The sequence below is a fragment of the Ictalurus punctatus genome, chromosome 4, assembly GCF_001660625.3.
Source record: "Ictalurus punctatus breed USDA103 chromosome 4, Coco_2.0, whole genome shotgun sequence".
Lineage (NCBI taxonomy): Eukaryota > Metazoa > Chordata > Actinopteri > Siluriformes > Ictaluridae > Ictalurus > Ictalurus punctatus.
In genome coordinates, this window is record NC_071284.1 from 11,362,972 (window position 1) to 11,380,001 (window position 17,030).

Sequence of the window (17,030 nt, forward strand, 5' to 3'; positions counted from 1 at the left end):
CAGCCTCCCTGTCCAGCTGAGGTCGTCGCTCAGCCTCCCTGTCCAGCTGAGGTCGTCGCTCAGCCTCCCTGTCCAGCTGAGGTCGTCGCTCAGCCTCCCTGTCCAGCTGAGGTCGTCGCTCAGCCTCCCTGTCCAGCTGAGGTCGTCGCTCTGCTTCCCTACGCCGCCAAGAACACCGTGCAGTTTCCTGGCTCTGCTCAGGACATTCAGCCCAGGGGAAATGGGATGACTCATGGCACTCCGGGAGGAGTGCCTTTGGGGGGGTTCTGTCACGATTCCCCCTTGAAGCAGCGTGCTCTAAGCGCAATTGCGCGAGCACCTGCTTTTCCGCTGTTGACCGTAGTGACATTGGGACACGTGTGTTTTGTTTATCGTGTCTCCTCCCTGTTCCGTCATTGTCTGGGAATTCACGTGGGTCTGTATTGCTCCCAGCTGATAGCAGTTTACACGCTAATCAGGTCCGCATATATACCACGTGCTTCCCAGCACACAACGCGGAAGATTAAGAAGTCGTAAGTAAATGTTTAGCGTTAGTTTAGTTCGCGTCATAGTCAGTTCGCGCTGGATTCTCCGCTTCCAGTCCCTTGTTCTAGTTCGTGTCTTGTTTTGGTTATCGACCTAGATTCCTGCCTAGCCCTGTGTATGCCTGTTTGCCAATCGCCTGACCTCTTGCATGTTTATGGATTACGTTTTGGATCACGTTTTGGATTTGTCTGCCTGCCTGTCTCTTTAAATAAACAACTGTTATCCTGCACTTGCATCCGCCGTATCTCTGCTCCGTCATGATTTGTGACACAAAGATAGACCGCCTTGGACCAATTTTCTCTCTTCAACTCCTTGTACCCACAACCATTTTCTGGTGGCTTGGAAAAGTGTCTAATATAATGGTCTGTGGTAAAAACAAATGTGTTTATCAACACTTCTGATTCTGACACCCAGCAGAACATCACAATATTTTAGAAAACAAATTCTGGCTTGCTGAGTTAGCTATGTTTGCACTGAGGTACTGAATACTGAGGTTTGCTTGTTCTGGGTGCTTACCCAAATACTTTTCATTAATTTATTTCATATTCATATAATTATTATAAATTTTTGGTCAGTCTACAATTTGCCAGTTGATGTAGTGACTAGTTGCAGTAACTTCATTAAAAAAATTCTTAATTCAATCAGACAGCAGTCTAATTAACACATAAATTAGCTGCAACCTGCTTGTAATTTCAATGGATTGTTCACATCTGCACAAACTAAGAACCACAAAGTTTCATTGTAAAGTACTAGCTGCTGTTTTTAAGTATGAAGATGAAGTGCAAAACTGACCTACTGCTTTTATCAACACTGGTCACTTTTTTTTTTTTAATGGGTAAGACCTTTTCAACCTTACATCAATGATATTACTAAAAAATAGTTTAACTGAAGCCTATTTTAAACTGTGCTACATGTTGTTTAATGAAATTGTACAAAAAAAATGTACACTGAACGTGAAGTAAAGTTATTTTGCTAATTAGAAGGCAGTAAAATTTCACTGAGCAATTTCAAACTAAGATGAACAATCAAAAGTTAAAATATTCCAAAATGTATCCATTCTAGGAAAGAATAGCATGGAGGTGTTAGGGGTTCTTTCGGGGTGGCACCTATTGGTGAGCTGAGACAAATGATCTGACTCACCGAAAAGAGTCAGAATTCCCCTCAGTAGTCACTAAAATTCAGCAACAATGAAGTACAATACTATATAACTAATCCGATATAACTAGCCATTAAGTCATTATTTATAATTTTTTTAATTGAAGGGTCAGATTAGTATGGGGCCCCAAAAAAATCAGGGGACCCTGGTCATTCAAGCTAACTCTTACTCTTATGCATCTTCTTGTACAAACGTTAGAAAAATACCAGTTAAAATTTGTCTTCAGAAAGGGAAGATTAGTAGCATGCATATATATATATATATATATATATATATATATATATATATATATATGCATGCCCAGAGCAGAATTTTAACATTAGATGGCGGCATAACACTAGAAGTAAAGCAGATGTTTTGAATTAATATTAAATTATGGTGTATTAAGTTGGGGTATATTATGGCTCTGTAAGTATTCTGGTTTCATACACACTATATATAGGACAATGCATCGTCTGTAACACACAAATAAATCTCCTAATTGAATACTGTTAATGGTATCATAGTCTCAGGGTACTGATAACCAGGAATTGGAAATGTTTTTGCAAGTAGTATATATTATTTATGGCAAAAACAGACATGGTTATTACTGGTCTTAATAAAATCATCGTATGATCATGTTTTGTGACACATCATTCTAAATTGTCACTGGAGGATAGTAGTGCAGCAGCATGCAATACTGTTTACTGTGTTGTCTTGCCTGCACTATACATGTTTTGCATGCTATAATCTGTAGTGTATTGCGTTTGTTACATCTTGTAAATGTTACTCTGATTCATGTATCAGTTATTCATGTGCATATAGAAGGAGTATTTTAGAATTTATGGATGAAATATGGATGATCATAATTCTGAGCCTTATTGTTGGAAAAAAAAAGCTGGAAATAAAACTCTTTCATTCTTTTTTTCTCACAAGTGTTTAATAGTTGCTTATACCATCTGGTTTTCACTTGACACTGACAATGATTTGACATAAATATAAGTTTATCATTAGATCAGTATAAAAGTAATGGTTAAATATTTAATTTCAATATACAAAGCCCATATTAGTTCATGTATAAAAAATAGTTAATCTCTGAGATTACAAGTATATTATTATTGAATGTATAAAAATATGAATTTATAACATACATTATTTTTTTTATGCCATTATTGATGGAATACATACTGCTACAATTATTGCACATTCCCCCACTATACACACATCCAGCTTCAAGTATGTAAGTAGGTGAGCAGATATTAGTGTCCAAGCCTTTCACATCCAGGTTTCACAAAGACCTCTTCTTTCAGTCAATCTCCCTTATGGAGGCGTATTGGTGAAAGTCTTTTAGCTGGTATATGAGTTTTCTGTCCTCTTTCCCCTAGCTAGAAAAACAGTGGTGTTGGTAGTTTCCTGGATAACCCCATTGCTTCTCCAGCGGTTTGAAGAAGTGGCATGTCCTGCGTTGGGGGAGAGACAGAGAGCCTTGTCAGATCCCAGAGCTCCGTAAGATCGAGAAATATCCCAAAATAATGCACACACAACTGCTCAAGTATCTTTTCATATTGCTGCCATAAGCCCACACCCTTGTTATCTCACTTGAACTCCTGCTTCTCTTTCTTACAAAACAGAATTGCCTGACCCATTTTACACAAACACTCATTGTTTCCAAATGACTTGAATCCTTATCTGTAGTCCTGTCTCTCTGGTGAAGGATGGAGAAAGATGTTCCAGCTGCTTGAACATGGTAGTTCCTCATTTTTGTGCCTACAAAGGAGTTGTCAGTAGTATTTCAGCAAACTGAGCCAAAATAAGAAAAAGGCTCAGGACAAACCACAGATTGATGCTTAAATCAGTTTTTGAGGCGAGTCATGTCTCTGGGCTTGCAGCGTGGAGAGATTCAGATGGCCCGCCCTGTGGGCTGGAGCGGTGGAGCGTCGGAGGAGGGAACGCCTCCGTCGCCGTCCATAGCCACAGGGACTGATCTTGCGTGGGGGGGCGTTATTCGTCTTATTACTGAGATGGTTGATGCGGTAGGCTAGATCATGTATTGAGCAGGTGGGCAGGTTACAGCCCCGTTTCATCCTACCACTTGGCTGATCACTGCAAAAAGCAAACAAGCCACAAATAACGAAAAAAGAAAGGAGGTTATTCTACTTTACGACCTCCCAGAACATTCAGAAAAGGCATTTTATCCTGTTCCACTGTCATTCAGTGGACTGATGTATTCATATCTTGAAGAAACATATTTAAAGGTGAACAGTATTTGATGTGTTCTGTTATTGATGAAGAACTGAGTCAGCAGAGACTCTGCATTGCATTTTGAATATGTGAAATTTGTTATGAGAGTTATTTGGTTAATGTTTTCAATTTAAAAAATCATGAAGAGCAGATGAGTGAAAGCAGGAGTGTGGTCACTTTGGTGTTACAAGCCCTGCCCCCCAAAATGCCACCCCAATACTGACCTCAAATCACATCTCAGATTGTCTATTACTCCTATGCAATTTAAGCCTAACTTTATAAATCATATCTACATAGATTGTGTTGATTTAAATCATCATTGGAACATAATTGGTATTAATTATTATGAACTATATATCTACAATGAAGCCCATTATGACATTCATAATGTGGCCATTCATTTTGCACCATTTTGAAAATCAGAAAATCACATTTAAATGCAAATTTCTATACATTTTTTTTTAAGTGGTACCACTGCATTTCCACCCCATGTCTAAAAACCCAGACATGCCAATGGAAGGAAGGAAGCCTACCTGTTCTGTGATATAGGTGGCCCTGTATCCCTGTTCTCAACTGAATCTTCTAAACTCCTATTATGCATACAGGGATCCTTCTTTTGAAGCTCTGCATTCAGTCTGGCACACAAAGACCAGCACAAACATATCAGTATCAGAATTGCAAACCCACTGTGCAATTGCAAGAGGTGAGACAGATAAAAAAAAAAATGCTGATGCTTAGACGTACTTCTTTTCTCCATCAGAATTGGGAGGAAGTGTTGCACTTATAACACAAGGCACAAAAGCAGCCAGCAAACACCAAAACAAAATATTCTGAGAAACCGTCTTCATTTTGATTTCACCCTGTAGAAAGAGTTCAGGTCATTGTGTTAGTTTATGAACCACTAAATATATCTCTGTAGAAATTGAACAGTTCCTTAAAATACTCCAGACAGCAAGTCTAATCAGCATCCATTCCTAATCTGCATTAGTCACTGTATGCCAAACATATTATATTCAGGCAGATGTTATTGGTGGTATAATGAGGCATGGAGCAGCCATGGAGCTGTGCTGCTTTGCTGGGGGTCAATAAGTGCTGCCTCACACATGATGATAACCAGACTGCTGACAGCCGGATGTCTTTCCAACACAAACTTATTTTAGCCTTGACCTCTGAGGAAATGCCAAAACATTCAACTGATGATAATTATGTCTGAGTAGCATTGCAAGGATACATACCTGAGAAGTTTTGTTCTTGAGTAAGAATCAAGAACTCTACTCCTGACTTCTCAACACTGATTGGTTGGTTCAGAAAAATAGGATTTCCCAAATAATGTCCAGTGTGTGTGTGTGTGTGTGTGTGTGTGTGTGTGTGTGTGTGTGTGTGTGTAGGTGTAGGTGTATGTGTGTGTGTGTGTGTTAGAGAAGGATGCAGCTGTGACACTACCAATCCTCTGAGTCTAAAAGGCAAACCTGGGAGCCTTTTATACTTTACAGGGGGTGGGAGGAGGCGGGAGTTAGGATGAGTGACAGTCAGCCACATCCCCAACCTTACATGCCCTGTCTTGTGTGGACAAAGGAATGATTTTCCAGCATCACTAATTATAACTGTCCATTAATGGTCCCACGGCATTTGTTATAGTACATTTAAAATCATTTTAATGGTATGTTTTCTTCTATACAGTGAGAAGGTTAGAGTGTTTGGGGTCTTGAGTAGTCTAAATTAATGTTTAATATATTCTAGTCATGCAGTATATACATGAACTGCATCAGTCCTTAATATTCATGCACTGAATGTTGATGAATCTCTTATTGGTTATTTTTCAGAAATTGGAATAATGACTTAACACTTGCAATTCCACCACCTAGACGTTTTGCTAGTGTAGTGTGACTTTATCTAAAAATAAAGAAATAAAGAAATCTGACATGCTGTTGCTGCTGTTATGTGTTTAAAAAGTGATATAATTACATTCATAATTTTCATCTCTCACCAATTTGATTTGAACATTCACTGACATATTAAATATATTAAAACAAATTACTTTCTTTGACATTATAACACTTTCAGTAGGTTTATGTTCATTCTTGAAAAGTGGTCATCTACTGTAAGGCCTGATACTATTGTAAAATTCATGTAATGTGCAAACTTCTCAGTTATATAAAGGAGAATGCCATGGTTCAGATGCTTAGGACACAGATTTTAATTTTCCACTTAAACCCCAAAGAAGGGAGTTATCCAAATAAAACTAAGGTCACATAATCAGTTTGGCTGAACTTTGACCTTTGCAGCACTTTGAGCAAGTGTCCTTTTGAAGCTTGCTTATGCTCACAACATCTCTAGTTTTTAGATGCAGTGTTGCAGTACATTGGCTTTAGTGACCTCTTCTGTCATGTTGGAGTAGAATTGTAAATATGCTTCACTTTGAGAGTTGGTGACTATGGTAACCTCACGTTAAGCCCCTCACACGTCCCTGAAAATACTGCAATCAATTGATCAAATGGGTTGTACGTGCTGAGAGCATTGCTTAATGCTCTGAGGCATTAAACAACACCCAAAAATGATTTTTCACATTACGGCACATAACCAAATTAATTCATCCTTACAAAGGATCCTTTCCAGATGCATCTCAGAAGACATATATTACAATATCCCTTGTTGGAATTAACAGCTGTTGGTCGAATTACGTGGCCCACTATGCTATCTGGCCAGTCACACTTCATAGCAGCTGAATTTTGTCTGGCCTGGAGGCTTATGGGTAAACAATGTCTATCCTCACTATGTTGTGAGTGATATGATAAATGAGTATTTGGATTCAGTAGGACGTAGTGTAACTGGGCTAGTCTGCCTCATGGTTCTCTGTTGTTTAGTTAGCATAACTAAAATTTTATGCATGTAAATACTGACTGTCCAGGCATCTAACATTTCTTTCTGTTTTTTTGTTTGATTGTTTATTTGTTTTTAACATAATTCCTTGTGATTAAAAATGCAGGGCAAATGTTGATGATCTGTATTACAGAAATAGCATCCAGTTTGGATGTTAACGCACCCATATTCAGAGACCACAATTATTCTGTATGAGTAACAGTGATAAGTGGAGCTGTAGCATTAGATCATGTGACAGGATGAATTAACTTGTGTAATGCTTGTGCTCAGACTGATAGACTTCGGCATTTTCTAGCATGACTGAATGATATCAGCATTTAGAGATAGAAGCCAAGTCCTTGCACTTCCAGTCATACAGGAGTCATCATCATTCTGCAGAATGTGAACCATCAGTGATAATTTTCAACTCTTGTGCACTTGAAACTCCTGCTACAAATTTGACATGCATATTAAAAAAGTTTCTGCCCTGGTTTCTTTTCTCAAGTATCTCAACTTTGCTGGAGTTATTGACGAGTTTTTGCTGCATATGTAATTTATTATAATTGGATTTACTTGATGATCAATATTAATTTATTCAAGTACTAATTATAAAAACATCCATTTGAGAAAGACAAATGGGTGTAATTACAAACAAGTGCTTCACATTGCTTTTACACTCCCAGTGGTATGTTGTATAGAATGTTTTTATGCATTGAGAATAATTGCAAACAGATCTAAATCTATACAGTCATTTATAAAGTGTGATTTTTAATATGTTATATTCTTACATAATCAACATCCATGTGATGTGATGTGTCCATGTGTTGTAGCATATGCAGCATGATCAGCTAGCATGAAGGATGTCACGTCTCTGTCTAGTAACTGACCTGCGTCTGTTCCTCATTAATAAATGGAAAGCACAATGCATTGCTCACAGTTGTGTAAGGTTTTAAAGAATGAGCTACATTCCACATGAGAGGTGAACTCCACATGCTTCAGACAATTTCTCATTATATGCACACACTGTTATCTTTCAACACCCAATCCACAAGTAAGTCCAGCACTCGCTGCTACACCTTGACTACTTCATTAATCAAAAGGTCTCCGAAGACTTTTGCCTCCATGTTGAGCTTAAAATAGCAACAAGTGCTTTTCAACACTGTAATGTTACAACTTTCTTGGAAGCTCTAGAACATCAGCTGTTTTTAAAAATGTGAAGAGTTCACAGTAAAAAGGATGCATTAATTTTGTGCTGGAATTCAGCCATCACTTCATTCAGGCTCACAAACACAGTTAAGAACACAAATTGAGAAATCACTCAAAACTAATTCTTTGTGAAATTGTACCTAGTCCACTAATGCTTTAGTTATTTGCAGTATTCACAGTTTGTTTGTTTTTTTGAGTATTTATTTGTGGTAATGTTATTACCACAGAAAGGTTGTTGCAGCAGAGTGCTAGTGTTTAACAGGATGTGACTGCACTGAAAACTTATGCATGGAATGTCTTATGCATTGAATGTATTAAGCCAAGATTCTAGGAAATACAAATACGACTCCCTCTGGACCCTGGATGAGCTTGGCTCATATTCACGTAACCTTTTTTTTCTGTGTGGGTAAGTAGCTGCTGTGCTATTTACATCTTTATTCTATTACACAGTGCTGATGATATGATGGCCATCAAGGTGATGTGGACATTACTAATGGCAATGTTTTTATGAACTAATTTTTATTCATGCATTCCCCCTCTAACATTGGCAACATCAATGGTAACTGCAGTATTGCTTTATTGCAGTATTGCGCAAATTAAATTATGTTTGTATCCATATATTTCAAACCAAAGTTTGACACAATATCAAGTATTATGTCAAGTATTTTATAAATGTTCACTATATAAAAAAGTAGTACACTTTAGGGTATTTATATTTTAGGATTTTTAGGATATTGTCAGGTCATTATGATGCCATATTTATGATAATGTCGTGTCATTTTGATGTGACATGTCAAGTGATGTGTCACTTCTAAATACAAGTTTACTTACTTCTTAAGTTTCCTTAAATTGTACTTGAAAGGATGGCAGCACATGTTTGCTTCTATTCCATGTTTTACACCACTGTATTTTTCATACCTTGGCATCTCACCTGTTACCACATCTGTACCCAGAACTGTACACACTTAACTGTCTATTATTATTTATCAAAACCAAGTCCCTTGGATCGCTTGGGTAGTTGTAGTCTAGGAAAAAACTCTTATATTATTCTAGTATTATTCTAGTCGATAGGACTCACTGTCCTTGTCCATTAGACAAGCATCACTCCTCCTGCCTAAACCTGAACCATAACAATACATTTGACCATGTTTTTTGTGTTTGTGGACAGGTGGCCATCACACGTATCTTTACTTTTTCAACATCCCATTCCAGACTTAGTCCCCCGTTTGCTGTTTTAATAGCCTCCACTCTTCTGGGAAGGCTTTCCTTTAGATTTTGGACTGATGCTTTGCGACAAGACCTGGGGCACATTGGCATTACAGTTCATCCCCTTAGTTCCAGAGAAGGGAAATTTTAAAGGTTGAATATAAAAAGACATCCTATACAAGAGGGTGCTTCCAATTTTGTGGCAACAGTTGTGCACAAACTTTTGGACATATATAATCAATAAATTTTGTTACAGGGTTTTGGCTTAGCTTGTTGGCCTACTTAGACTCAAGCTGCATGGTGGCACAGCGGGTAGTGTTGCTGCCTCACAGTTTCAGGGTCCCTGGTGTGATCCTGTGCTCAGGTTATTTTCTGTTCATGGGCTTCCTCTGGGGTCTCCGGTTTACTCCAACCTCCCAAAAACATGCCAGTAGGTGGACTGACCATGCTAAATTGCCCTAGGTATGAATGTGTATGCATGGTGCCCTGAAATGGACTGCAATCCCATCCAAGTTGTATTAGAGCTTCATGCTCAATGTTCTCAGGACAGGCCTGATCCATCAAGACCATGACCGGGATAAAGTGTTTACTGAAAATAAATGAATTATCTGCACTAGCAGAATGTTTTCAAAGTAGGCAGCTAAATACTTATTTCAACTTATTCCAGTCATTCTAAACCCAGATAGAAACTACTTTAAATGTTGTTGAAATGTGCTCAATTCTTGCATGCTGGGTTATTGAGTATTTTAAGAATGAAAATGGTTTAGTGTAAAGATGTTTAGTGAATTCAGTGGTGTGGTTGCCACATCAAATGACCTAATAATAAACATAAATCAGCAAGTTAAAACATTAAAACAAATCTAATGCAGTGTTGAGCAGTGTTGAATTTAAAAGGATATACTGTGATTGATCAAATTATTTCAACATGTCCTTTTTATCTTATTTCACTGCAATTTGTAGTTTGTAGCTGCTTGCATCATGTTAAATTATTTGATGCTTACCAACAAATTACAGCACTTCACCCACCTACATGAAATTTGTCAAAAGGACCTAGTTTGTACACCCTGGGCAAATGTATTAGCAGTATCAATTTGCAAGTAAATGGCACATGGTGTTACTGTCACCGTGTGGTCTAAAAACTGTCACTTTTCACAGTCATTCTAATTGCCTTAATTGCCCACCTGCAGTCACAATGCAAATTTACTCATTATGTCTGAAGAGGAATTGTTGGAAACTTACTTCTGCAGCACTTGTCTCACTGTCAGCTTATGTGACAACTCTGTACTTGAATTATATTATGCCTCGCCTCATTTTATGTAAAATTGTCTGCAAAATGAATAAATATAAGTGTTTTATTTTCAGCGCCATTTTATTAAATGGCCTCTAGATCCTTTCATATAGCTGTTGTAGTGCAATTGATGTTTTTTTCTCCATATAACCATTTAAACAAAAATCAGGCCACAAATTAATTTCTACAACAAAAATATGTTGATTGCATTAACTGACAGTGACATTTTGTGAAAACACCATACATAATCTGAAAAAGAACTATATCTAAAAGGTTTTATTATCAAACAACATAACAGTTGAGTGTTTTCCTTGTCCTAACACATTTGATTCAACGAATGAGACAGTTATTAAGCTGAGCATTTCTGTAGTCTTCCAGCACTGGTCTGGTTAATTGATTTATGATATTCTGTGCAAATGTTCATTGCGTGTTGGAGCTGAATTATCCAAATACGTTTTCAATGAACTGTTTTAAAAAAAACATGCTGATATCTAAATTCAATCTTACAGGGTTTTTTTTTCCTTTTTCATAAAATATGCACCTTTGTAGATACACTTTTCAGATCTTCAAGCCTTTTAAATCTCCTGGATTTTAGCAAATCCTTTCAATCATGCAATCGAGAAAATGACATTGTGTTTATGTGTCTTGAACGAATTTGAGCACTGTTTGGAATGTAGGGAGGATTATAGCAGGAAATCAACAGGTTATTTTAAGTTCATATTGGTGTGTGAAGACAGTTTTCTGCATTGTGTGCGTGATCAGAGAGGTCAGGTGGTGAATCATGCTAAGCACGGAACGTTATCATCTTGGGGGTAATGGCACGGATGGTTTTAATGCCTTGAAATCTAGCCTCTCAGAATGTCAAGAATTTTTCCGTTTATCTTTATAGTGTGAGAGGAAATAAATTTTGGACTTTCCCAATTTTCAACATGTGATTTGAATTTGTCCCCTGTATAAACACCTGATGTATTATATTCAGACTTACCCCGCTATGCATGACCAAATGATTTACTGCATAACACATTGACTAAGACCATGTTTAGGTCCATTCAGGCACTTAATTAAGTATTTTCTCATATCCTAGGTGTGTTGAATGGACGTAATGGACTCTTCTTCTGTTGAGCTGTTGTCCCACCACTGAAGGACTTGACACAGTATAGTAAATAATCAGATGGAAGAGATTGACAGTGTTTATGTGTGTTTTCTGGGTATTTAGACTTGTTTTTTGGGGGGTGGGGGGGGGGGGGGTGTTAAATCAGGTCATTTGCTATTGTCATTGTATTCATGCTGTATTTGTCAATAATTTAATTGATGTCTATGTTGGCCACTGAGAAAAGCATCCTTCCCCTTCCAGCTCTAGTGAAGATGGCATGGTTTAATGTGGATTAGTCACTTGTAGCAAAACAGGCCGTTGTTTTCAGAGTCTGCTTTGTGTTAACTGTCCTTACACTCTTTCTCACACTTCATCTTTTATCACATTCCTTGTGAACATCTTGACCTAATCCAAATCAGTCCATTATTTATGGTCTGTCAATGAATTTAGTGTTCCAGATGAGTTTTGACTCAGCACGTCAGGTTTTAAATTGTCATTTATATAGCTGCTAAAAAATGGAATCGTATTAGCTTAAAAATCCTACTCACAAATGGATGTGCAACACAAGCAGTGTTTGCGTTAAACTGTTAGCCAAAGTATTATCAATACTGAATGCATTAAAAAAACATTTAAATTAGCACAAAATTATTATACAGACAGGTGAGCTTATTATTACATACCCAAACACACTGCACATGTTTGCTGTAAATGAAGCCTTAAATCTTAAGCCTTAAAATCACCCAGAGCTTATATCTATAACCCATAATTTTTAAATTAGAAAAAACAAGAAATTGCTTCAGTTCATTAGACGGTTGTAGAAGGTATGGAATGCATACATTTTAACTCTCATCAAGAAATCCTTTTTTCTCCCATTCATCTTCAGTCAACTCTTTATCCCCGCCAGGTTAGCAGTAGATCCGGAGCCAATCCCAGTAACACTGTGGGAGAATTCACCCCAGATGGGATGCTAGTCCATCATAAGACACTGTGTACACCCGCCTCTGGAAAGAGGCCACCAAAATTCAACTGGGTATCTGAACATATTTAATATAAATAAACTATATGACTTTAAAGGCAGTTTATGGCCAAAAGGGGTGGTCAGAATTCCTAGCTACATCTGAGAATTTGCATATTGGAACATGATTGATTCTTATATTTGATGATGAAGTAGCACCTGCCGGTTAGTCTGTACATAAAACCATGTTATAAAGTTTAACATGACTATTATGCCCTATACCCTTATAATGATTATATATAGATAATATGCTTTTCCTCATTTCAGTGGAATGGCAACTCATCCATAATGTATTCCTGTGCCAAGTGTTTCAGGCATAGGCTCTGACCAGTCATGACACATTCCTGACCAGGATAAAGGTTAAGATGGATGAATGAATAAATTAATGAATAAATGCTTTTCAATAGCAAAATAGACAAAACTGCTTATTAACTATAATAGAAAAATCTTGCAGTAATATGTGACGTAAGTAAATATGTACATATGACACGTTCCATGTATTCTAGACTATTCTTGTACTGTTTCTGATTAGAGCTAAATGAAGATGAATATTTAAAAAAAAAAAAAAAAAAAAAAAAAAAACCCTGCTGTTTAGCCTTCATCCATCCTAGAATGAAATCAGCTTTGAAGTGTTTATGGAGCCATGTGGGGTCCTTTTGTAATTAAAGAGCTGCTTTCCACATGTGACTTGTTCAATTCAAAACATGTGTTGTGTGCTTATTTTTGTCATTACACTAATTTACAGTGATTGTCTTGGAATGCATAACGTAGCTGTTGTGTAGATGCATTTTGCTATCTCCAAAATATCACTTGGCTGAAATGAGACAGCAATACCATCTGAACATGTGCATCCAATCGAGAATGATGTAGTATGTGAGGAATGTACGGTATTAGTTTTGTTGTGACTCTAGTGTCAAAAGTGAAATGGCAATCAGTGCGGTGATCATTGTACGCAACAAGAAGCATGTGCAGCTTCACATAGAAAAGATATGCTTTTCTGGAAATAATGCATGATAGAGTATCATCTTGTTCACTGTCTAAGTTGGATGACATGAGCAGCTTCACCTAAACCTCTGTTTGTAAATCTGCCAAGAGACACAATTACAAAAAAATTTTTTGTAACTAATGGTTAATAAAAATATAGCAAAATTTGATATATATTGTGAGGATGCTATGACTGTACTAGAAAACTGGAGCCAAACCACATCAGAGAATTAAATCATTGTGCTTTTGCAAAAAAAAATAATAACTTTAAAAATTTGTGCAGGTTATAAAACAAAGTAGAACAATGTTCTGAACAAACACCAAGAATATACCAAGGCTATTTTAGGTAATTTTAACCATGGTGCCACAGGTTATCCCTTATAATTTTAAATGAAACTTTTTAAATATATATATATTTTTTAGGCCGCAATATCTAATTTTTACAAGGTTTACTGGCCAACAGTGGCTGCATTTTGCTCTTCAATTAGTAAGGTTAAAAGTAACAAGATGTGCCATAGAACATGCAAAAACACAAAAGAATTAGCAAATACACAAAATGTACTGGCATGAGTACATGAGACTACTTTAAATTTATTTTTAATGTCTGAATGGGACACCATTTATAAGGTCAGAGGTAGCTCAGCCTACTACTGATGGATCACTGATCAGAAAGTCATGAATCCAAGACACAGCACTACTAAGCTGTCCCTGCTGGGCCCTTAAACAAGGTCCTTAATCCTAAACAAATGGTAATATCCTTTCATTTCTGTAAGTTGCTCTGGATAAGGGTGTCTGCCAAATGCCATAAATGTAAAATAATAAAGGATTATTATTAAATGGATTCACACAAATAAGATTTTGATAGTATTTTAATGAATATATAATAGTTATAGTGGGCTGCTATAAGTGTACATTACAGCTATAAGTGCTGTAAATTGTACGTTTTGTTAATGTTTTGCATTATTTATGTGAAATATACACACAGGTTGTTGTAAAGGACACTTTACCCTTCTTAAAAATATCTTTTACCTCTACATTTGTAAATGTACTATAAGTGAGACATAAATGGCACCCCCATTGTGGAATCACCATCTACATTTTTCTGTGTATTTTGTGTGTATAATGACAGATGTTACATGATGCAGTAAGCAGTATGCAAATCTTGAACAGATAATAGAAGGACTGGTGGCTGACAGCAAGCACACAGTTCCTTGGCACCCAGTTTTCTTGTGCCAAGTTCTGATACTTTACACAGGAGGAAAATCACCTTCAGTATTTTTATCCTGAACATATCATATATTAATTTGAGATTCTGTGCATCTTATGTTGGTGTTTTTTGGAATCCACTGTTTTGGTTTTTAATTTTGGGCAACAATGCTAACTAACATTAATTCAGTAAGAGCTTTGACTGCTGTTGCCTTGAATACATAAATAGTTGCAGTTTAGTATTTTGGGAGAAAACTGACAGACGTCTTCAGCTTGAAGCAGTTCAGGCATGTGCCAGTTGTTCACTTTCAGCATGAGATGCAGTTGAAGAGAGACAGCTTCACTGCCTCAGCTCTCTGCATCTGCAGCCAAGCAATCTGTGACTCCAACAGCCCTGCGTCATGTCTGAGGCATCCGTACACATTGTAGGGGGCATTAGAGGGCTGTAAAAATAGAAAATGAATCATTCAGATTTGCACATCCAAGATGCCTAGTTCTGCAATCCGTCTTTCTGTAGGATGATACTGACATAGCTTACTATTAATTCGGTTTGTTATAGATTAGTTAGGTCACAACACAAATTATTGCAGCATCAGTGGACCTGTGGTGTCTTGCTTGCGTGAAACTCCTGTGCATTATTCACAGTTTCAGAGAGGCATGTGTAATATCAAAAGTACCTGGCCTTCTGTAAAAAATAAATAAATAAATAAATTTTAAAAATGCAAGGCTGTAGGTATTGCTACTGATTTAGATTAAACATCATCCTGAAGACTATTGTATATATGGTGTATGAAAATATTATTATTATTATTATTATTATTATTATTATTATTATTATTATTATTATTATACATTTTATTTATAGGCACCTTACATGACACTCAAGGACACCTTACAAACACAATAAAACAATCAACATTAACAACAATAATCATTATTACGGCCTGGACAGACTAGATACAAGCATAAAAGCAATCACATAAAAGCCTGCCTAAAAAGATGGGTCTTAAGTCAATATTTAAAAACAAGAAGTCTTTCACTGTTTCACACATCCTGTGGCAACAAGTTTCACAAATAAGGAGCTGCATGAATAAAGGCTCAGGCCCCCATAGAAGTAGTGGGAGTTTAAGGGGCAACAAGAGTGAGTGCAGAAGATGATCTTAAAGTACAAGTAGGAGTGTAGATTTGAAGAAGGTCAGATACGCATGAAGGGGCAAGATTTTTGAGTGTCTTGTATGTAAGAAGAAGGATTTTAAACTCAGTATGATATTTAATCTTGTAGACGGTCATATACACCTTATCCAGCCTGGATGGGCTTATTCAACCGATGATTCATTCAGGCTTATGCACTCTCCATGGTCACGCCATCAAATATGCACAGACAAACAGAGATGAGAACATGAACAAAATGTTAGACTTGCACAATCTTGAACTCAACATGAGCTGGGCAGGTCTCTTAAAACTTTCCACAACAGTGCTGATATTGTTGTATGAGACAAATATGTTGATCTAATCACTAAAATGGCACTAAACTGATGAACATAACAAGCAGTAAACAATTCATGATAATAATGACTATTTAAAGGTGGGTAAATTCTTTAAAAGAATGAGGAAGACACGTTAGGCAGTTAGAACATCTGACACGCTACAACATCTCTTCTGGTTTGAATTAGACTTCATTCCTCAGAGCCCATGGGGTACCTTAAACACAAAGTACACAATGCCAGAAATAGTCCAGGTAATGTTATCTGTCTTTAAATCGCTTGCTGGAATTGTATGATGGCATGAGTGATTAAAAGTATTGTCTTCCTTCATTCTGGACTTTATGGTTTTAGAGCTGGCACTGGGTGAGAGGAAATGGAGATTCTTAGTCTTATTGCAAGCACTGCTGAATGTAAATGGCTATATACTTTGGTTTAAAAGGATAGAGTGTTTAGTTAAGTGAACAAATCTCAAATGACATACTTTATTCAAAAATCATTTTAAAATCTCTGAAATAAAGACACAAAATAACCAAAGATTTTTAAACAACCATGTTTTTTAAATAACCATTACAGACATTTAAGATGCTATTATAGTCTCCAACAATCAGGGTCAAAGAATACATTTTGTATATGTTCTTTTTTTTTTTTTTTTTTTTTTTTACAGATGCTATAAGCTTTTTTTGTACACCCTGATAAAATACTGCGGTTTAGGAATTACTCTGATAGAATAAACATGTCTTATATTCTGTATATTCAGTTGGAGTGGCTGCCTTTCGTTTCATGTTTAT

The 17,030-nt window shown here is 36.7% G+C and overlaps 1 protein-coding gene across 2 annotated transcripts; it reads right to left on the reverse strand.

Moving 5' to 3' along the window:
* Positions 1 to 2,586: 2,586 nt before the first annotated feature.
* Positions 2,587 to 5,342, reverse strand: admb (adrenomedullin b). Of its 2 annotated transcripts, XM_053677952.1 has the most exons (5): positions 5,137 to 5,342; positions 4,646 to 4,761; positions 4,435 to 4,536; positions 3,495 to 3,763; positions 2,587 to 3,120 (listed from the first exon to the last, which is right to left on the reverse strand). In XM_053677952.1, the coding sequence occupies exons 2-4, from the start codon at positions 4,747 to 4,749 to the stop codon at positions 3,508 to 3,510; spliced, it is 462 nt and encodes a 153-aa protein (XP_053533927.1). In that variant the 5' UTR covers positions 4,750 to 4,761; positions 5,137 to 5,342; the 3' UTR covers positions 2,587 to 3,120; positions 3,495 to 3,507. The 2 variants fall into 2 exon arrangements, with proteins under 2 accessions (XP_053533927.1, XP_047008832.2); XM_047152876.2 differs by lacking the exon at positions 2,587 to 3,120 and having other exon boundaries at positions 3,481 to 3,763.
* Between the last annotated feature and the right edge of the window lie 11,688 nt (positions 5,343 to 17,030).